General features: G+C 39.3%; 1 protein-coding gene and 1 non-coding gene across 24 annotated transcripts in view; both read left to right on the plus strand.

Moving 5' to 3' along the window:
* Positions 1-21,895, plus strand: part of PBRM1 (polybromo 1) — a 121,551-nt gene that overhangs the window by 73,748 nt on the left and 25,908 nt on the right. For 21 of the 23 annotated variants that reach the window (XM_038566210.1, XM_038566217.1, XM_038566203.1 and 18 more), the window contains 5 exons: positions 6,984-7,169; positions 8,025-8,182; positions 8,820-9,083; positions 13,172-13,317; positions 15,934-16,091. In XM_038566210.1, coding sequence (XP_038422138.1) covers positions 6,984-7,169; positions 8,025-8,182; positions 8,820-9,083; positions 13,172-13,317; positions 15,934-16,091 — 912 coding nt within the window. The remainder of the gene's footprint in view (positions 1-6,983; positions 7,170-8,024; positions 8,183-8,819; positions 9,084-13,171; positions 13,318-15,933; positions 16,092-21,895) is intronic. The other 2 variants (XM_038566206.1, XM_038566221.1) reach the window with 1 other exon arrangement.
* LOC119864808 lies at positions 12,890-13,029 on the plus strand. Its single transcript, XR_005375293.1, has one exon. It is a non-coding gene; the product is annotated as a U4 spliceosomal RNA (small nuclear RNA).

Genomic DNA, 21,895 nt, shown 5'->3' on the forward strand with positions numbered 1-21,895 from the left:
ATGAAACAAGTTTCAGAATATTTAAAAGGATTGAAATCCTACCAAGGTTTACTCTCTGAACACAATGGGATTTAGACTGGAAATCAGCAACAGAAATCTGGAAAATCCCCAAATATTTGGAAAGGAAGCAGTTAACTTCTGACTAACCCATGAATCAAAGAAAATATCAAGGACAGTTAGAAAAATCTTGAACTGAATTCAAACAAAAACACAATGTATTAAAACTTATGGCTATATCTAAAGCAGTTCATAGAAAGAAACTTCTAGCTTTAAACACATATACTGAAAGGAGTAAAGATCTAAAATAAGTCTATTTTTCCACCTCAAGAAGTTAGAGAAAAAAGCCAATCACACCTGAAGTAGAGGAAACAATAAAAATTGGGATGAAAATAAATGAAAGAGGAAACAGAAAATGCCAGTGCGGTAATGGGTATGACATTTGTGACAATCCATGTTGTTTCTATTGACAAAATTTTGTATACAAAATTTTGGATTATTAAGGTTTTTGAAGTCTTATTGACACTTTTCCTGGCAATACAAAATTAGTGACAGCTGCTTCTTGAATTACTATAAGGATGTTCTCAAAATGTGGCCTCTAGGTAAGCAGCATCAGCATCACTTGAGAACTGGTGAGAAATGCACATTTTCAGGGTGCCTGGATGGCTCTCTCTGTTAAACATCTGACTCTTGATCTTAGCTCAGGTCTTGATCTTAGGGCTGTGAGTTCTAGCCCCACTTTGAGTGTGGAGCCTTCTTAAAGAAAAGAAATGCAAATTCTCTGATCCCACTGCAGACCTATCAATTCAGAAACTCTGAGGATGGGACCCAACAGTCTATGTTTCAACAAGTCCTATAGTAGATGGTTCTGATGCACACTTAGTTGTGGGAATCACTGCTATACGGCTTTAGCTCTAATGGAGGAGCAGGAACTTATTAACAGTAACTGCTATCTTGCTTCTTGGTGGATTAGCAATGATACATGAACCCATTACACAACCTTGGAACTGACATTTTTAAAACTGTTGGTCTCAGCCCTTGTTTGATCCTTTGTTACCAGGAAATACTTCTGGTGACTTAAATATGTGAAAAAAAGCATATGGTAGAAAAGCAGAGCCACATAAAAAGACAGTAGGAAATTTTCATTCCTTTCCCATTGCTCTGCCTATCTCAGGAGGCTGCAGGCCTTTGCTGACAGGAGGAAAAGGAACCCTGCTGCACAGAGCTGCTTTCTAAGGCTGCCAAGAATAACCCTATTAACACTTCTTTTTTTAACACCAACTCAGGGACTATATTTCCTAGCACTGGGACTGGAAGTAGGTAAGTATTAGTGCTTTGCCATACAATGTGAAGTCAGCACTTGAAGGACTGAGGAGGAAGGGGGACCCAGAGACTTATTCTAACTAGTTATTTCTAGCCATAAGAGAACTGTCATCTGCTTCACATCATCCTATGTCAGGTCACTTAATGAATATTAAAAAGACACCAAACCAAAATAAATAAATACTAAATTTTAAAATAAAAAAAATTTAAAAGACACCAAACCTCCAGAAAGTAGGATGGCGGATGTCTATGTTAGTCAGCCATCTGTGTCTTTAAGCCATAAGAGGAGGTTTCTTAATAATGATGGAAATTGAGATGAACTAGAAGATCTCACACATCTTGTTTTGTATTAAACACTAGAACTAATCCTAGGGTAGGTAAGCAAAGGTAAGAGAACTTGGAGGCCTTTTACTTTAATGTGGCAGGCAGATGGTACAGGTGCCTGCTGCTAGTGCATCCCAAAACCCCTCTAAAATGATGGAAAGGGGATTTTAAAGCAAGACAAAAAAGAAGGGAAGCAATGGAAAAGGAGATGGTGGCAATGAGAATTTGGGTAAATTGCTAACACTGGCTTCCCTACCAGCATCTGAAGAAGACCTTACATAGGCTCGTGCCTATCTAGAGTGGTGCAGAGATTAGAGCACCAAGTACTCCTGCAAATAGAGGTGCTGAAAACAGTTGAAAGTCTACATTTAAAGGAGTTGAACCTCATCTCACTTCCCGAACCCTTCCTGTGATTGTTCACCCCGAAGTATCTAGACGGACAGCGGCAGTCTGAAAGGCTAGAGGTACAATTCTGAAGAGCGAGATTATGAGAGGATTTATATTAGTAGTGAGACCTCTGGCCCTTTGAACTTTTTAGCTCCTAGCCTGTGGCAGTCAGGCTTACAGTTCTAAAACAGGAAATTTTTCTCTTGAGAAGTAGATCAAGCAATGAGGGAAAAAATGTAAATTGAGAGCTTTAAGTCAGCTTTTTTTTTTTTAAATATAGCATTTTGTTTTTAAGTAGCAAGTATTGACTTAAATAGGATCAAATATTAAGGAAAACCTGTAAGATGTAAGATAAAGAACACAACAAAAAAGTAAAGGCAGACTGAGAAAAATGTTTTAAAAAACCAAAAACTAGTAAACTAAGATTAGACCTTCAGAGAGTTGATAAGCTATTGCATCCATAAAGTAAGAACAGGAGGCCATAAAACTGAGCATTCACAAAACAGAAAGTTTCTTGGAAATTGAAAATATGACAAACCAACAGAATGAGAAAATATTCATAAATCATATATCTGATGAGAGTCTAACATCAGAATATTTAAGTTCCATAATAATTCAGAAACGGACAAAGGATTTGAATAGATCTATCTACAAAGAAGTCATAGATGTCCATAAAATGTTTAACATCATTAACAGATGACAAAAAATGTTTAACATCATTAATCATTAGGGAAATGTAAAACAAAACTACAGTTAGATACCACTCCATTCTTTACAGGATGGCTGTTATCAAAAGGGGAAAAAAAAAAAAAAAAGGCAAGTGTTGAGGATGTGGAGAAATTGGAACCCTCATACATTGGTGGTGGGAATGTAAAATGGCACAGCCATTATGGGAAATAGTTTGACAATTCCTTAAAAAGGTAAACATTGAATTACTATATCATCCATTAGTTCCACTCCTGGATGTAAAACCAAAGAACTGAAAGCAGGAATTCATAGACATACTTGTATATCAATATCCATAATAGCATGATTCACAATAGGCAAAAGGCAGAAACAGCCTTAAGTGTCTGTTAACTAATGAATAAACAAAATGTAGTATATGCACACAATGGAGTGTTATTCACCCATAAAAACGTAGTGAAGTTGTGACACATGCTGCAACATTAATGAACCTCGAAAACATGCTAACTGAAATAGGCCAGAAGGAAAGGACAAATCTATGATTGTACCTATATCAGGTACCTACAGTAGCAAATTTACTGAGACAGAAAGTAGAATAGAGGTTACCAGGGCCTGGTGGGGAGAGAGGTGAGTTAGTATTTAATGGGTACAGAGTTTCTGTTTGAAATAAAAAGTTTTGTCAGTAGATTGTGGTTATGATCGCACAACATTGTGAGTGTAATTAATGCCACTGATTTATCTATTTAAAATGGTCAAAAGGCAGATTTTATGTGGTGTATTACCAGTTTTTAAAAATTAATAACATACCAAGAAATCAAATTGTGTGTTTTAAATAGGAGAGTTGTATGGTGTGGGAATCCTATCTCAATGAAACCTAGAAAAAAAATGATAGAGTAGGGTGGGGCAATAAGAGGATGGTGGTTAGTGGTTCAAACTTGTAAGGGGTAGTAAATAGGCATAGCACACTAATGCACACTAGAGTGGATATAGACAACAGTATCTTATGTAAGTGTAAGTATGTGCTGTAATAAGTGTCACTACAGTGGCAACAATATATAAATGTATCAAAGTAACTTGTACAACTTAACACATTGTTATATGTCAAATTGATTCAGTTTAAAAATTTTTTAATGATAGCAGAAAGGAAACACTTAGAGAAAGATTAGAAGATGAAGAAATCTCAAGGCAGTACAACAAAGAAGGAGAGAGATAATCAAAAGATCCACCCAAGAGGCCCAGAATCCAAGTGATTGCAAAGCACAGTTCTGCCAAACTTTCTGCCATGGTATAACAAGGATCTGCTTTCCAGTAGCATTTTCATTTCCACCTGTGCCTTCTGCTGCCAAGTCTTTAATGTCTGCCTCTCTCCCACAGTCTATTCAAGGCAGTGGAGGCTTTTTCTCTCCTCCTCAAAATTCTTCCAGTCTCTGTTCCTTCCCAATTCCAAAATCACCCTCCCATTTTTAAAAGTATATTTGTTGCAGTTAACACCCATTTTCCAGGTATCAAAATCTCATCCAAGCAATATCTCCTTTATGAGCTCAAAAGTCCCAGATCTTATTTGAATCATTTAATTGGGTGTATATGAGTGAGGCTCTGGGTATGATCCCTCCTGGGACACTGTTCCTCTGCATTTGTGGATCTTTGAAACCGAAAAACAAGTTTTCTGCTCCTATAATATAGTGATGGCACATGCATGGAATAGTGAGAGATATTCTCATTCAGAAATGGAGAAATGGAGAGGAAAGGGTCATTAGTTCTAAGCAGTCTTTAAGTCCACCTGTTCAGAGTCGTTAGATTCCAAGTCCTAGAAAGAGTCCTCTGTGGCTCAGCACTCTACCCTCTACATCATCCTTTTTCATGAAAGGTAGCACTTGGCTACAGCTGAGTTTTATCAGCCTGTTTCCTCTCTCTAGAATTTTGAGGGGTTTAACAATCTTTCATTGTGTACTGTCTCTACCCCTTTCCATTCATTTGGCAGTGTTCCTGCTGGTATATGGTCCTGCTCAAGAACCTTGTGACTTATGTATCTTACAGGGATTCATTTGACAAATCAAATACTGGTGACATTTTCCTCCAAAATTGGCAAAACTTTTTAAAAAATGATGTGGGGCACCTAGGTGGCTCAGTCGGTTAAGCATCCGCCTTCAGCTTGTGTCATGACCCCAGGATCCTGGGATAGAACCCATGTTGGGCTCCCTGCTCAGCAAAGAATTTGCTCCCTCTCCCCCACTCCCTCCCCCCCTTGTGCTCTCTCTTTCTCACTTCTCCCTCCCCCCCTTGTGCTCTTTCTCACTCCTCCCTCCCCCCCTTGTGCTCTCTCTTTCTCCCTCATTCTCTCACAAATAAATAAAATCATTTAAGCAAATTATAATAGGGGTGTTGGAGCACGTATGGTGAAACAGACCCTTGTAGCCACACAGTGAAGGACTTAAAATGGTATGGATTTTTAGGAGTTGGTTTGAAAATACATTTAAAAATTAAAAATAGGGATCCCTGGGTGGCGCAGTGGTTTAGCGCCTGCCTTTGGCCCAGGGCGCGATCCTGGAGACCCGGGATCGAATCCCACGTCAGGCTCCTGGTGCATGGAGCCTACTTCTCCCTCTGCCTGTGTCTCTGCCTCTCTCTCTCTCTCTCTCTCTCTCTCTCTCTGTGTGACTATCATAAATAAATAAAAATTAAAAATAAAATTAAAATTAAAAATATTTCTAGCTGTTGGATTTATGGGAAATTATCATAAGGAAATAAAGATGTGAGCAATGCTTTATCCTCATTAAAAAACAAAAAAACACAAAAAAACAAAAACAAAACACAAAACCCTTTGGTGCCTGACTGGCTCATTTGGTGGAGCATGCGACTCTTGATCTTAGGGTTGTGTGTTTGAGCTCACCTTGAGTGGAGATTACTCAAAAATAAAATCTAGGGATCCCTGGGTGGCGCAGCGGTTTGGCGCCTGCCTTTGGCCCAGGGTGTGATCCTGAAGACCCAGGATCGAATCCCACGTCGGGCTCCCGGTGCATGGAGCCTACTTCTCCCTCTGCCTGTGTCTCTGCCTCTCTCTCTCTCTCTCTCTCTGTGTGACTATCATAAATAAATTTAAAAAATTAAAAATATATATATATCTTATTTAAAAAAAATAAAATCTAAAAAAACCCTATGGTATTTGCAAATGATAGCTTATATAGGAACCATTAAAAAGTATTATTTAACAAAAATAAGGCTTGTAGGGATGCCTGGGTGGCTCAGCGGTTAAGCGTCTACCTTCAGCTCGGGCATGATCCCGGGATCCAGGATCAAGTCCTGCATTGAGCTCTCTGCAAGGAGCCTGTTCTCCCTCTGCCTGTGTCTGCGCGTGTCTGTCTCTCTCTCTCTGTGTCTCTCATGAACAAATAAATCTTTTAAAAAAATGTCTTGTTGAAAAGCATTAATCTCAGGGGGACTGTTCAGTGTATCTTTTTTTATTATTATTTCTTACTTGTGTATTTTAAGTACTCTCTATCCCCAACATGGGGCTCAAACTCCCAACCCCAAGATCAGAAGTCACATGCTTTTCTGACTGAGCTGCCCAGGCACCCCTCTTCAGTGTATCTTTAGTGTAGATATATATAGTTTACATTATATTGTATGATACGCATGTTCTCTATTTCCTTAATTCTAAGATTCCATTAATTTTGACATACCCATATAATAACTGTTAGGGTAAAAAAAAATTTAGAGACTTTAAGATGGAGAGGAAGTATATATGAGATTATTTCCATGATTTTACAGGTAATCTGTTTTCTTCTTTATACCTTTGTTTATCATCAGGAATGACTGCATTGAGCATATATTATTAACGTGGTTATTTTTATTGTGTAGACCCTTTGTTTATTTATGTATTTATTTAAATGAGGGCGGTTGGTTGTAACTCAAAAAGGCAATTTTGAGTAGAGGCTCTCGGGAATACAGATATCCTGCTATTTGTCCTGAATCTCGCCCTTGAAGGTCTAGAAAAGAATGAAATATATTAGTATGTGTTGTTTGAATCCTTTTTTTTTTTTTTAAGATTTTATTTATTTATTCATGAGAGACAGAGAGAGAGAGGCAGAGGGAGAAACAGGCTCCATGCAGGGAGCCCGACATGGGACTCCATCCCGGAACTCCAGGATCACACCCTGGACTTAAGGCGGCACTAAACCGCTGAGCCACCGGGGCTGCCCTGTTGTTTGAATCCTACATCTGATTGCCATATCTCTTTAATGGGAGCCTTTTTGTCTTTTTCACCGAAGAAGCTGAAAAGAGTGAAGACTCCTCAGGCACCACAGGCCTCTCTGGCTTACATCGCACATACAGCCAGGACTGCAGCTTTAAGAACAGCATGTACCACGTTGGAGACTACGTGTATGTGGAGCCCGCAGAAGCCAGCCTGCAACCACACATAGTCTGCATTGAGAGGCTGTGGGAAGATTCTGCTGGTAAGTTGGTTTTCAATCAAAGGGCACGCTGGTGACATGTGACTGTTTTACTCCTCCTCGGTCCTCAGGGAAAAAAATTGTAACTCAGACATTTTATTCCTTGCAACAATAGTTGTTCTACAGTGTATTATTGGTAAAGAGAACCTAGCAACCTCTATATGAAAAACATAGGATCTAGCACTCTTGGGCCAGTGAGTGGCACAGTTGAGTCAAAGGCACAACTTCCTGAAATGAGGTTGAGATTCATTCACTCAATGGGTATTTCTTTAAAACACACAGTAAACCAAACTGTAGGATGGCAGAGCCTCACAGGAACTAAGGACTCATGTTTTGCCTCTGGCAATACCACTCTGGTACAAATCACAAATGAAAAGGAAATTATTATAGTGTGATATGGACCTTGACTTAGAATTTGATTTCAAAAAGGCGTCCTAGTAAAGTTGCCTTTAATTTAGAACATGGAGAACAAATAGGAGTTAATGAAGCCAGAGCAGAGATATGATTCAGGCAGTCCAGTTCCCTCAGCTGCTTCTCATGAAATACCTTTGTATTCCTTCCCCTGAGTGTGTATCCTGTCCACAACAGAGTAGGGCAGGTATCATCACCTTATTCATCATGTATATTATACATCTTTTAATATGAGGGGGAAAGTTGTATTTTTTTTAGACCTCATCATTCTTCATTACTTTAAAGTATCATTTCTTTAAGATAAATATTTTAAGAAACTGTGGCCTAAAAAGCACATTGTTATTATGTTCAGGCCATGGCAGAATGGATGGAGAATTTGCTCATTTTGCAAAGAATGTGTGATTTCTATTAATGGTAATTCCCTCTCTCCCCCTTTTTGTTTTTGAGGTGAAAAATGGTTGTATGGCTGTTGGTTTTATCGGCCAAATGAAACATTCCATCTGGCTACACGAAAATTTCTAGAAAAAGAAGTTTTTAAGAGTGACTATTACAATAAAGTTCCTGTTAGTAAAATTCTAGGAAAATGTGTGGTCATGTTTGTCAAGGTAAGAAACTCATTATTCCCCAAAGTACAAATCATTCCATGAAAATAACATTTTCAAACAAAAAATAATAATATTTACAAATTAGGTGCTCTGTAAAAATCTTCAAAAAAATTTTTTAAGCTGTATCTATATAGCTGTGTGTAAAGATTTGGGAAGAAATTAATCTGATCATGATGATGAAAGACCACCATTGGCTGCCTACACTATATAACTATATGCGGTTAGCTTAAAATTTTTTATATTGCCAGGCTAATTTTTGAGAATGACATTTTCTGAAAGATCATTTAAAATTATCAGTGTGCTTTTTAGGTAACAAAGTATACTTTGTGTATCTATCTGATACAGGCACATTGAGCCCTATCCAAAGCTTTTAGGAACATTATAAAGCTGTATGAAATGCTAATATATTTTCAAAAGGGCAGTTAGTAAGCTAAAGGATATATGTATTTAATAAGCCATTCTGTAGCAGGGAAATGCTTGTACATCTCTAACCATTTACTATTTGTTGTTAACTATCAGAAAGTCTTAACGGTTTATTTTTGTTCGTTTGCTTGATTGACGTGTGGTTTTGGTTTTTTTGGTTAACTGGTTTTCAGAAAATGCACCTAACTAATAATCTTATTCTTATATCTCCCAGGAATACTTTAAATTATGCCCAGAAAACTTTCGAGATGAGGATGTTTTTGTCTGTGAATCACGGTATTCTGCCAAAACCAAATCTTTTAAGAAAATTAAACTGTGGACCATGCCCATTAGCTCCGTTAGGTTTGTCCCTCGGGATGTGCCCTTGCCTGTGGTCCGAGTGGCCTCTGTATTTGCAAATGCAGATAAAGGGGATGATGAGAAGAACACAGACAACTCAGAAGACAGTCGAACTGAAGACAGTTATAACTTGGAAAAGGTAGGTAGCTAGAAGCCACACAAAAGAATTTTACATTTCAAAATACCTGTTCCAAGGCCTATTCCAAGGCACTGAGCCTGGGTGGCTCATTCAGTTAAACATCTCCCTTTGGCTTAGGTCATGATCCTGGGGTTCTGGGATCGAGCCCTGCATGGGGCTCCCTGCTCAGCAAGGAGCCTACTTCTCCCTCTCCCTCTCCCCTTTTCCCTTGTTTATGCTCTCTTTCTCAAATAAATACATAAAATCTTTAAAAAAAAATTTTTTTTTAAAAACCTATTCCAAAAAAAAAAAAACCTATTCCAGAAAATAAGTGAATAAAGCATTCAAATTCAGAATGAAAAAGTACAACAACAAAAAACCTTAGCCAAACAGAAAGAAGGGAATTATATAAGAAGGACAGAAATTAAGGCTTAGAAAACTACAGTAGAATTTAAAAGTAATTTTTAATTCTTTAACTTTTTATTCTTAAAAAACTTTAATTCTTAAAATTTAAATTCTCCAAGTGCTAATTCTTGACATGTCCAATGAGATAAACTACCAACTATCCTAATAAAAAAATAAGGCAATTAAGTTCAGACATACACATGTAGAAGAAATTTGAAGAATTTACATTTCTGTTAGTAAATTTGAAAGCCTGAATAAAATGAATAATTTTCTAGGACACTGTAAATTACTGAAGAATCCAGAAGAGATGTAACGAAGTGGACAACATCAAAAAAAATTTTTTAATGCCTTGAGAGCTAATCACAGAGTACTCAAATTCCATTCTTTTAACCCTTTTAAGAGACCTATAATTATAATACTGTTTAAATTATTTCAAAGCATGGAGAACAAAGAAAACTTCCCAGTTTATTTTACAACAAAACTAGGATGATCCTAATTCCAAAGCCTGACAAAATAAAACAGAAAAGGTACAGTTCAATCTAACTTACGAATTTTGATGCAAAAAATACTTGGAGAAAATGGTTTTTTATTTATAAGTGAAATCAAATTAGTTATTTAAGAATAATATGACCAAGTAGGTAAGAGTTCATTCTAGAAATGCAAGGATTGGTCAGAATGAGGAAAATTCAGTAATATACATCATTATATTAATAGATCAAAGGAGAGATTATTTGATAAAGTACAGCAACTGTATTTAAGTCTTTAGATGGTATTTCCTCAAAGTGATTTTTTTTAAGTTATATTTGTTTCTTATGCCTAAAGCCTGCTTGCTCTACGGTTACCTATATTTTTCCAAAAGTAGCCAATGCAGACCAAAATAGCAAAATATTGACAATAAAGTGGCAATCATAAAGATCATAGGGGAGCACTTAACTAAAGTTTTGAAAAACAGGATTCAACAAAGGAATTTCAAAATCCATATACGAGTCAATAACTTTTTTTTTGTAAGATTTATTTATTGATTTATTTGAAACAGAGAGAGACAGCAAAAGAGAGTACAAGCAGTTAGGAGAGGGAGAAGCAGGCTCCCCACTAAGCAGGGAGCCCAATGTGGGGCTCAGTTCCAGGGCCCTCGGATCATGACCAGAGCCGAAGGCAGACGCTCAATCACCTCAGCCACCCAGACACCCAGTAGCTTTTTTATATAAACCAAACTATAATTCACAGGACTCTTGAAAGTAAAATGAAAACGTTGACTATCATGTTGAATATATTTTATCAACTGTTAGGATAATCATATAGAAGAAAATACCTGATTCACCTTAACAACAAAATACATTGAGAAATAACCTTAAAAGGAATACTTGGAACCTATGGGACGAGAAACCGGCCACTCAAGGATGTAAAAGATTTGGATAAATTGTTTTCAGAATTTGACAAAATGAGGGCACCTGGGTGGCTCAGTTGGTTAAGCCTCTGCCTTTGGCTCAGGTCATGATCTTGGGGTCTTGGGATCAAGCTCCACATTGGGCTCCCTGCTCAGCGGGGAGCCTGCTTCTCCCTCTCCCTTTGCTACTCCCCCGCTTGTATTCTCTTGCTTGTGCTCTCTCTCAAATAAATAAAATCTTAAAAAACAAAACAAAACTTGGAAAAAATAGACTTCTTAGTGTCTTAGAAAAGAAATCCATTTTACTGTCCTAACAGTGTTACAAGAGAAAGGGAGCTGAGGAAAACGTGATCTTCTTTACACTTTACTAGTATGTTTGGGAGTTATAGAGATGTTAATTTTGAAAGAATAAGAAATACCAATGGAAGCCAACATGGGAATTAACCCACATTTCTTATTAGAATTCATAAGACTCCAAGGTCCTCTATGTGCATGCAATTTTTTTCCTTTTGTCTCCTGTCTTTATTTTAATACTGCCTGACCGAAACAAGTCATTCCTGGAACTTTTTAAAAGAATACCTTCAGCAGGTAGAGCATGCAGCTCTCATTCTTGGGGTTGTGAGTTCCAGCCACATTTTGGGCAGAGAGGTTACTTTAAAAAAAAAAAAAAAACCTTCAGAACACAACCAACCCATTTCCAAAAGAGAAAGTTATTCTTAATTTTGGGGCTACTTTATAGCTCCCATTCCTATAGATTTCCCCTCACCCATTATATGTGTGACCTCATGCATTCTTCAGGATTTTCCAGAAGAACCATTTATATATCACATCTGAAGTCATAAAGATCAAAACAAATTGTTTGGACCTTCTGAAGGATATTTTTCTTTTTTTCAGTTTGAAGTTCAGATACTCTCAAGGAGATGCAGTAGAAAATGTTGGGGTTCTGGAGTTTCCTCAGCTTTTATATGTTTTGGAATTAGTATGTTTAAAACACCTCATGCTTTGCCTATTCTCTGCATCAGATCAGAACTGTCCTTTTTTCTTTTTCTTGTTTTAAGATTTTATTTATTTGTTTGAGAGAGAGAGAGAGAGAGAGACAGAGAGAGACAGAGCATGAGCCAGGGGAGTGGCAGAGAGGAAGGAGAAGCAGACTCCCCGCTGAGCACAGAGGGCAATGCAAGGCTCCATCCCAGGATCCTGAGATCATGGCCTGAGCTGAAGTCAGACGCTTCACTGAGCTATCCAGGCTACCCTTTTCATTTTCTATTTTTTGCCAAAACTATAAAACCACAATAATGAATGTGCATTCAAGGCTTTTCCTAAGTCAGACATTGTTCTGCATACTTGATGTGGAGTATGTCATTGAATCTTCCTAACAGCCCCATATGATGGGTACGCTGCCTTTGTTTTATAGGTGACCTAACAGGTCAAGTAATTAGCCCAGCATCACAGCAGCCAGTAGGTGACAGAGCTTGTTATTTATTTAGAAACAGAGTGTATGTGTTTATATCACAGAGGCTATACTTTTCCATCCCAGAATAAATAAAAATGATAACTTTATTTTTATTAATGATAATTTAAAACCATTAGTTGTTAATGTTAAAAAATTGAGAGTTTGGGGGGAAAAAAATTGAGAGTTTGGGACACCTGGGTGGCTCAGCAGTTGAGTGTGTGCCTTTGGCCCAGGGCCTGATCCGGGGATCTGGGATCAAGTCCCACAATGGGCTCCTTGCAGGGAGCCTGCTTCTCCCTCCATCTGTGTCTCTGCCTCTCTCTCTCTCCCCCCCCCCTTTGTCTTTCATGAATAAATAAATAAAATCTTTTTTTTTAAAAATTGAGAGCTCAATAAATGTAGTGAAGAGGAAGCTCGTGCAGAATTTGCTCTTTATGCTCCATAGCAGTGTATGAGTGAGACTGCTCTTGAATGCTGATCCATTCTGTGTGGTACTTTTTTTGCTGAAGGCTATGGGAATGGGGGGGATTGGGCAAAGGGATAAAAGGACCTTGGAGTAACATTTTATGAAACTTAAGCAGAAGCGTTGTACAGTGGCAGTATCGTAGCCAATGAGATTTATCTGAGGCACGATTATTTGCTAATTGAAACATAAGTAGAAATTTAAAATAAATGCAGTATTTAAGAAGACTCAGTTTGATTTCAGAACCCCAATCTTTAGGCTTCCAATCTTCATCAAAACATCTACTTATAGTTATTTTTTTCTTTTAAGTTAATATGGAAAGTCAGCTTTTCTTTCTTAACTTTCTCTGTCTCCTCCTTGATCGTCAGCTGTCTATCTTCAACCAGTTTCCTTTACCACAGGAGAAAGAAGATGTCCCTGTGGAAATGTCAAACGGTGAACCAGGTTGCCACTACTTTGAGCAACTCCGTTACAATGACATGTGGCTAAAGGTTGGCGACTGTGTCTTCATCAAATCCCATGGCCTGGTGCGCCCTCGAGTGGGCAGGTGGGTGTTACTGAATCAGGGAGGATGCAGTTGGGGCTGATGATTTGGAGGGGGTAGAAATTCATCACTCTTGAGGATGAAGTCAAAAGTTGTCATCATTCCCCTATGATCCTGTAACTTCCCCAGCTTCCTCACACCTGCTTGTCCTGCTTTTGTCTCTAGCCACACTTCCTTCTTTATTTTTTTTAAAGATTTATTTATTTATGATAGACAGAGAGAGAGAGAGAGAGAGGCAGAGACACAGGAGGAGGGAGAAGCAGGCTCCATGCCGGGAGCCCGACGCGGAACTCGATCCCGGGACTCCAGGACCGGGCCCTGGGCCAAAGGCAGGCACTAAACCGCTGAGCCACTCAGGGATCCCCCACACTTCCTTCTTTAAATCCTCCCCATGAATTTTTCTTTTCTTCTCCTGCCATTTACTGAATTGTCATCCCAGAAATCTCCCTGCCCCCCTCACATGATGAACTCTTAGCTTAAACTTAGATAGCTCTTCCTTAAGGAATCCTTTCCTGTCCCCTGCAGACTGGATTAGGTCTCCCCATTACTTTCAGAGCACATGCCAGGTTATTTTACTTTGGGTTTCCATACCAGACTGCAAATTCCCTAAGAATAGGGGAATTTTTTGCTTTTTGCTTGCCTTTGTATTCCATGCTCTAAGCACGATGCATGAAACATAGTAAAGGCTCAGACATTTATTGAACAAGTAAGTGAGTGAAAGTTTGGTTACATGGCACAAAACAGCAAAGACAGAGTCAGGTACAAGACTGGGCAGTAGTGGATAGTAGTTATGAGTAGTGGGTCTTGGTATGAGTTCCAGCCCTGCTGGCTGCATATCCTTAGGCAAATGATTGACTTCTCTGAACTCCAGTTTCCTCATTCTATTTTCTCTTCATTCAATAATCATTTGTTATAAACTTCGTATTTGCTAAGCTATAAGGATACCTTGGTGAATAAAACAGACAAATAGCCTTAATACTGTGGATCTTTGTTCTAGTGGGAAGACAATAAACATTGTGAATAAAAAAAAAGAGTACAGTACATTAAGTTGTGATATGTGCTGTGGAAAAAATAGAAAAGACTAGGGAATTAGGAGTGCCATGGTCAAAGTTGAAGAGATGCAGAAGTTTAAATAGGGTGGTGTATCTAGACCTGAGAACTGATAGTTGAGCTAACACTTGAAGAAACTAAGGGAGTGAGTAATGTGAATATCCAGGGGGAAACCTTCCTAGGAAGCAAAACAGCCAGTATGAAGACCTGAGAGAGAAGTGTGCCAGGCCTGTCCAGATCTGGAGAGTTTGTTACAGGAGGAGTGAACAGTGCATTGAATTAGATAGAAGATGAGGGTTCACAGCATATGGTGCAACTCTTGTGGACCTTAGAGACCATTGTTGGTACTTGGGCTTTTACTGAATTAAAGGGAGTACCATTGGATTCTTTCTTTTTCTTTTCTTTTTTCTTTTCTTTCTTTCTTCCTTTCATTCATTCATTCATTCATTTTTAAGATTTTATTTACTTGAGAGAAAGCAAGCCCAAGTTAGGGGAGAGGCAGAAGAAGAAATAGAAATAGACTCCCCAGGAAGAGACATGGCAGGAAGCCAGACATGGAGCTTGTTCCCAGGACCCCAAGATCATGACCTGAGCCAAAGGCAGACACTCAACTTACTGAGTCACCCAGGTGCCCCACTTGGATTCTTTTAAGCATAGATGTGATAACTGAATTAGTTCTTAGCAGGATTACTCTGCTACTGGTTGTTGAGAATAGCCTTAAAGGGTCAAAGAGAAGCAAGGAAATTTGCTAGAGGCCGTTGGCAATTATTTAGGCACCAGTGATTGGTGACTCAGACCAGCAGTCAGATCCTGTTGTTAATAGGAAAGGTTGAGTTAATAGGATTCCTGATAAATGGGATGTGGGGTCCAAGAGAGAAGGAGTCAAGGGTGACCTCTGTGTTTTGGCCTGAGGAACTGGAAGGGTAGAGTTAACACAAACGAAAGTGAGGATGTTGCTTCATGTCAGGAACCACAAGACAATGGCGACAGTAATCCCAACTTGACTGGAGGTGGTTGTGAGGAATGGTATGATACCTAGCACACAGCAGTCAGATGTGAATTTTTATTTTTGTCTAGGGAGATAATATCTGGCTTTCATCAGATTCTCAAGAGGTGAAGGGCTGTATTACCTTGACACACAAAAAGGTCATGTACCCCATTGTCTTAAATACCTGCCACTCGTGTGAGCTGACCCCAAATATGGATGGTTTGTCTACTCCACTTGACGAGTCCAATGATAGATGCTCAGTTTTGTTTTCATCATGAGCATTTCAGGAAAAAAAAACCTGGGGCTTAGCTAAAACTATTAAGTCATATGCCTTGGTATTGTGTTAAAAAAAATTTTTCCCTCAGATGAGTAGCCAATGTCCATCTCTCTTTTCAAATGTCTTCTCTACTCAAAGTGGGAAAAAGTCAAGGAAACTGTGTTATCAAAATAGTCAACGGAACTCCTAAGTAGTTAAATATCAGTAAGTTTTCAGTTAAAAGAATTTTTGATAAATTAACCCTTCAAAAATGAAACATATCAGAATTCTATTTTAATGGAATTTCTCCATTTTTCCCCCTAAGAATTGAAAAGGTATGGGTCCGAGATGGAGCTGCATATTTTTATGGCCCTATCTTCATTCACCCAGAAGAGACAGAACATGAACCCACAAAAATGTTCTACAAAAAAGAAGTATTTCTGAGTAATCTGGAAGAAACCTGCCCCATGACATGTATTCTGGGTATGTATTTATGCCTTTTCATTTAATCACATTCATCCTACAACAATTGATTAAATATTCCTGTGTTAGGCACTCTTCTAGGTACTAGGTATACAGCGATAAACAGACCAGAGTCTGCTCCCCTAGAGACGTAACAATGGGGCATAGGTTGGGGAGTCAGTAAATGAATTAAGTCTATAGAAGATCAGGTAGCAATGAGAGCTCTGAATGAGAATAAGGCAGAGGAAGGGGATGGAGAGTAATGTTGAAGGGAGAACTTGTTTTAGGTAATGTGGTCACCAAAATCCTTTCTGATAGGTGACATTAGTAGAGCGCTGAAGACAGCGAAGAAGAAAACCATCTGAATATAGATAGCCATGCCTCGTTTTATTGTGCTTTGCTTTATTGCGCTTCATGGATGCTGTTTTTTTTTTTACAAATTGAAAGTTTGTGGCAACCCTGTGTCAAGCAAGTCTGTCAGTGCCATTTTTCCAACAGCATTTGCTCACTCTGTGTCTCTGTCACATTTTGGTAATTCTCACAATATTTCAAATTTTATTACTGTTATATTTGAGATGCTGCGATCATGATAAAACTTTAATGGGGATGCCTGGGTGGCTCAGCAGTTGAGCATCTGTCTTTGGCTCAGGGACTGATCCCAGGATCTGGGATTGAGTCCCACATCAGGCTCCCTGTGAGGAGCCTGCTTCTTCCTCTGCCTGTGTCTCTGCCTGCCTCTCTCTCTCCCTGTGTGTATCTCATGAATAAATAAATAAAATCTTAAAAAAAAAAAACAAAAAACAACTTTAATGGATGAGGAGTTTTTTCTTATGGATGAGCAATGGCAGTGGTTTCTTGAGAAGGAATCTACTCATGGTGAAGTTGCTGTGAAGATTGTTAAAATGGTAACAAAAGCACTAAAATGGTAACAAAAGATTTTAAATATCATGTAAACTTAGTTGTTAAAGCACCATCAGGATTTGTGAGAATTGACTTCCAGTTTTGAAAGAGGTTCAACTGTGAGTAAAATGCTATCAGACAGCATCACATGCTACAGAGAAATCATTTGTGAAAGGAAGAGTCAATCAATGTTGCAGACTTCACAGTTGTCTTACTTTAAGAAATTGCCACAGCCACCCCAACCTTCAGCAATCACCATCCCAATTAGTCATTGGCCATCATCATCTAGGCAAGACCCTCCACCAGCAAAAAGATGAGGATGCCTACCTGCCTCAGTCGGTAGAGCATGTGACTTTTGATCTCCGGGTTTTGAGTTCAGGCCACACCTTGGATATAGAGTTCACTTTTAAAAAAAGGTTACAACTCCCTGAAACCTCAGATGCTGGTTAGCAATTTTTAGCAATAATGTTTCTTAATTGTAGTGTGTACATTGTTTTTTAGACATAATGCTATTACACACTCATTGGACTACAGAATAGTATAAACAAAACTTTTATATACAATGGGAAACCAGAAAATCATTTGACTTGCTTTCTTGTGATACTCACTTTATTAAGGTGATCTGGAACTGAACCTACAATATTTCCAAGGTATGCTTGTATCTGAGATTTTACTCTTTTTAGGCACAGCAAACGTGAAATGCAGAGCCCTTAAGGCATAGTATCTGGGCATGTTTGAGACACAGTAAGAAAGCTGGTGGCTGAAGCAGGCAGAGCAGGAAGGAGAGTGTGGCAGGAAATGAGCCCCGCTCACCCCAGGGCACAGTCATGGTAGGTCTGTTGGAGTGTGCTGAGATTGAGTTTGGAGCAGATAGGAAGTCCTGTGGGGATTGTGAGTTGAGAGGCAGTGGTGAGCCATCATATGCACTGGAGGAATCACTGTGGCTGGAGTATGGAGAATATGTAAGAATAAGGTAGGAAGCATGGAAAGGAGTTAAAAGACTTTTACAGTTTCCTTTGGACCCTTAACCCTAGTAATGTTGTCCGTAATCCAGAAATGATCAAGGCTCGTGTTGGGGTTTCTGTTCAGTCATCCTACTGAGTGTTCCCATGCACTCTGCTTCTCAGATATAGTTATATGCATCATAGGCTGTCATTGTTTTCAGCAGTTTTTTGTTTTTTGGTTTTTTTTTAGATTTCATTTATTTATTCATGAGAGACAGAGAGAAAAGCAGAGACACAGGCAGAAAGAAGCAGGCTCCATGCAGGGAGCCAGATGCAGGACTCAATCCCGGCACTTTGGGATCATGCCCTGGGCCGAAGGCAGATGCCCAACCGCTGAGCCACCCAGGTGTCCCAGCTGTTATGTTTCTTCTTGCCCTGAATTAGTCCTGCAGCTTACTTATAAACCAACTACTCTTCCCATCTTTTGGTATAGTTTTCCAAAAAGTTACTAAGTATACACTTTATATTGATTCCACATGGTTATAAAGAAGCCACCATCATCATGCTTATGGCCAAGAGGAAATAACTGTTTTACACTTAGACTTTATTTATTCACTAAGTTTACCTACATTGTTTTGGTGCTTCGAATTTTTTCAGAAGTGGATATGATAAAAATACCTGAATGGCTGGTAGTTCAACACGTTTTCCTCTTTGCACCCTTGTGTACCTTGGGGAGAGAGGGATCAAAGGCTAGTGAAGTTACTAAGTCCTTCTTGAGTTTCTATAGCAGAGAATATCTTCCTTTTAACTCATGATCCAGACTAAAGTTCCCTAAGACCTTACCCCCAGCCAGAAGACTCAAAAGGGAGCATGGTAAATGTGAGACTGAAGTCTCCTTTGTTAAGGTAACCATATCATTTATTGCTTTTTTTCTTAGTGACTACACTGGGAATTCATCTTAAATTTGTGGCAATCTAGTTTGAGTCAGTACTACCTTAGCTTCCATTGTATATTAAACTCTCCTCCTCTACAGCACCATCCCTCCTCATTTGTGTTATTGTCAGAAATTACATCTTATATTGTATGTATTTACTGACATAAATTTATAATTAAATCATATAGGAGGGAAGAAAGGAGAATTCAAAACAAAATACAATATTGGCTTTTATATTTACATATGTGGTTACCTTTATTGGTGTTTTATATTTCTTTGTGTGGTGTCACGTCATTATCTGATGTCCTTTCATTTCAGCCTGAGGGTTTCCCTTTAATATTTCTTTTTTTTTTTTTTTTTTTTTTTTTAAGATTTTATTTACTTATTCATGAGAGAGACAGAGACAGGCAGAGGGAGAAGAAGCAGGCTTGCTGCAGGAAGCCTGATGCAGGACTCAATTCCAGGACCCCAGGATCATGACCTGAGCCAAAGGCAGATGTTCAACCACTGAGCCACCTAGGCACCCCTCCTTTAATATTTCTTGTAGACCAGGTCAACTAACAACAAACTCCCTTGTCTTTTGTTTATCTAGAAGTATCTTGGTCTCCATTTTTGAAGGGTACTTTTGCTGTGTGTAGAATTCTCCATTGACAATTTTTTCTCTCATGCCTTCCATTAAATTGGGGGAGTTTTTGGTCTTCACATATTCTTTCTTCTCCTTTCTCTCTCTCCTCCCTCTGAGATTCCCATTAGGCCTACATTGATGTGCTTTATGGTGTGTCACAGTTTCATAGACTGCTCCTGGTCTTTCTTCTTTCTGTTCCTCAGACTGATCATTTCAGTTGGCCTATCTTCCAGTTCACAGGTTCTTCTGCCTGTTCAAATACTCTAATGAAGGGCACCTGGTGACTCAGTCGGTTGAGCATCTGCCTTCACCTTGGGTCATGGTCTCGGGGTCCAGGGATCGTGCCCTGTATGGGGCTTTCTGCTCAATAGGGAGTTTGCTTCTCCTTCTCACTCTCCCTCTGTGTTCTCTCTCTTCTCTCAAATAAATATTTTTTTAAGATTCTTTAAATTTATTTATTAATGAGAGACAGAGAGAGAGAGAGAGGCAGAGACACAGGCAGAGGGAGAAGCAGAGAAGCAGGCTTCATGCAGGGAGCCCAACATGGAACTCGATCCCGGGTCTCCAAGATCACACCCCAGGCTGAAGGCTGCGCTAAACCGCTGAGCCACCCAGGCTGCCCTCAAATAAATCTTTTTTTTTTTAAATCCTGTAATGAATTTTTCATGTGTACTTTTCAAAAAGTACTTTGTTGTACTTTTCAGCTCCAGTGTTTCTTTTTTTTAAGATTTTATTTATCCAAGAAAGAAAGCACAAGGGGGGAGCAGAGAGAAAGGAAGAAGCAGATTCCTCACTGAGCAGGAAGCCCAATTCAGGGCTCAGTTCCATGACTCCAGGATCATGACCTGAGCCAAAGGCAGGAGCTTAACCTACTGAGCCACCCATGCGCCCTTCAGCTCCCGCATTTCTATTTAGGCTTTCCATTTCCTGTCTCCTTCTTGATGATCTCTGTGTGGTGAGTCAGCATTCTGATTTCCTTTATTTCTTTGTCCATGGTTTGCTTTAATTCTCTGAGCATATTTAAGACAGTTGATTTAAAGTGTGTGTCTCATAGGTCCAATGTCAGTTTTCTCTGGGACAGTTTCTGTTCATTTATTTTATCCTGTGAATGGGCCATACTTTCTTGTTTCTTTGGATGGTCTCATAATTTCTTATGAAAACTGGATATTTTGAATATCATAATATTATACCTCTGGAAATTGGATCATCCCCTTTCTTCAGGCTTCATTGTTACTGCTTATTGTGGGTCATAGTTGCTTTTTTAGTGATTTTTCTTTTTTCTTTTTTTAAATAAGATTTTATTTCATTTATTTAAGAGAGAGAGCACAAGCTAGGGAGGGGCAAAGGGAGAGGAAGAAGCAGGCTCCCCGCTGAGCAGGGAGCCTAACATGGACTTGATCCCAGGACCCTGGGATCATGACCTGAGCTGAAAGCAAGATACTTAACTGACTGAGCCACCCAGGCTCCCTGTGATGTTTCTAAACTAGTTTTTTAAACTCTGTTTGCTGTTGTGTGTGGTCACTGAAGTCTCTGTTCTGTTAGCCTAGTGGTCAGCTAGTGACTTAATAAGGATTTTCTTAAATACTTGGATCAGTGACAACAACAAAATCCCAGTCTTTGCAGCTAGAGGCTGTGTCTGTGTTGGAGCATACTTTCATCACTCAGCCTGGAAGTTTACAACTCTGCCTTTGCCTTCACTTCCTGCTTGCACAGGGCTTTACTGTCCACCAGAGGTAAGAGTTTAGGGCTTTCAGGTCTTTTCTGAGAATGTACCCTGCCTGTGGCGTGTGCATGACTCTCTGGATTCCCTGGAATGTTTTGAAACTTTTCAAAACTCTTATTCCCAGGGCACCTGGGTGGCTCAGTGGGTTAAACATCTGCCTTTGGCTTGGGTCATACTCCCGGGATCCTGGGATCAAGCCCTGCTTCGGGCTCCATGTTGGGAAAAAAGAAAACCAAAAACTCATTCCCCAAAGCATCTCACAGCCCAGGGTTTTTTTGCCAGGCTTTTTCACATTTGTACCATTTGCTTTATCTGGCAGCATCTGGTTCATTTGCCTTCAGGTACTTTCAGCAAAAGTACCATAGCCACTTCTCTGATGTGAGAGGATTCCGAGTTAGGTGAAATAAAGGCAGACCCTTTGCATTAGTACCTCAGGAAGCCACCCATGTTGGTCAAAACAGGCAACCAGGGCAGCCCCGGTAGCTCAGTGGGCAGCCCCAGTGGCTCAGTGGTTTAGCACCTGCCTTTGCCCCAGGGTGTGATCCTGGGGACCCGGGATCGAGTCCCACATCGGGTTCCCTGCATGGAGCCTGCTTCTCCTTCTGCCCCTCTCTCTCTCTGTGTCTCTTGTGAATAAATAAATAAAATCTTAAAAAAAAAAAACCACAGGCAACCACTATTCTTTGAGAACAAGGATAC

This window comes from Canis lupus, chromosome 20 (assembly GCF_011100685.1).
Source record: "Canis lupus familiaris isolate Mischka breed German Shepherd chromosome 20, alternate assembly UU_Cfam_GSD_1.0, whole genome shotgun sequence".
In the NCBI taxonomy this organism is placed as follows: domain Eukaryota; kingdom Metazoa; phylum Chordata; class Mammalia; order Carnivora; family Canidae; genus Canis; species Canis lupus.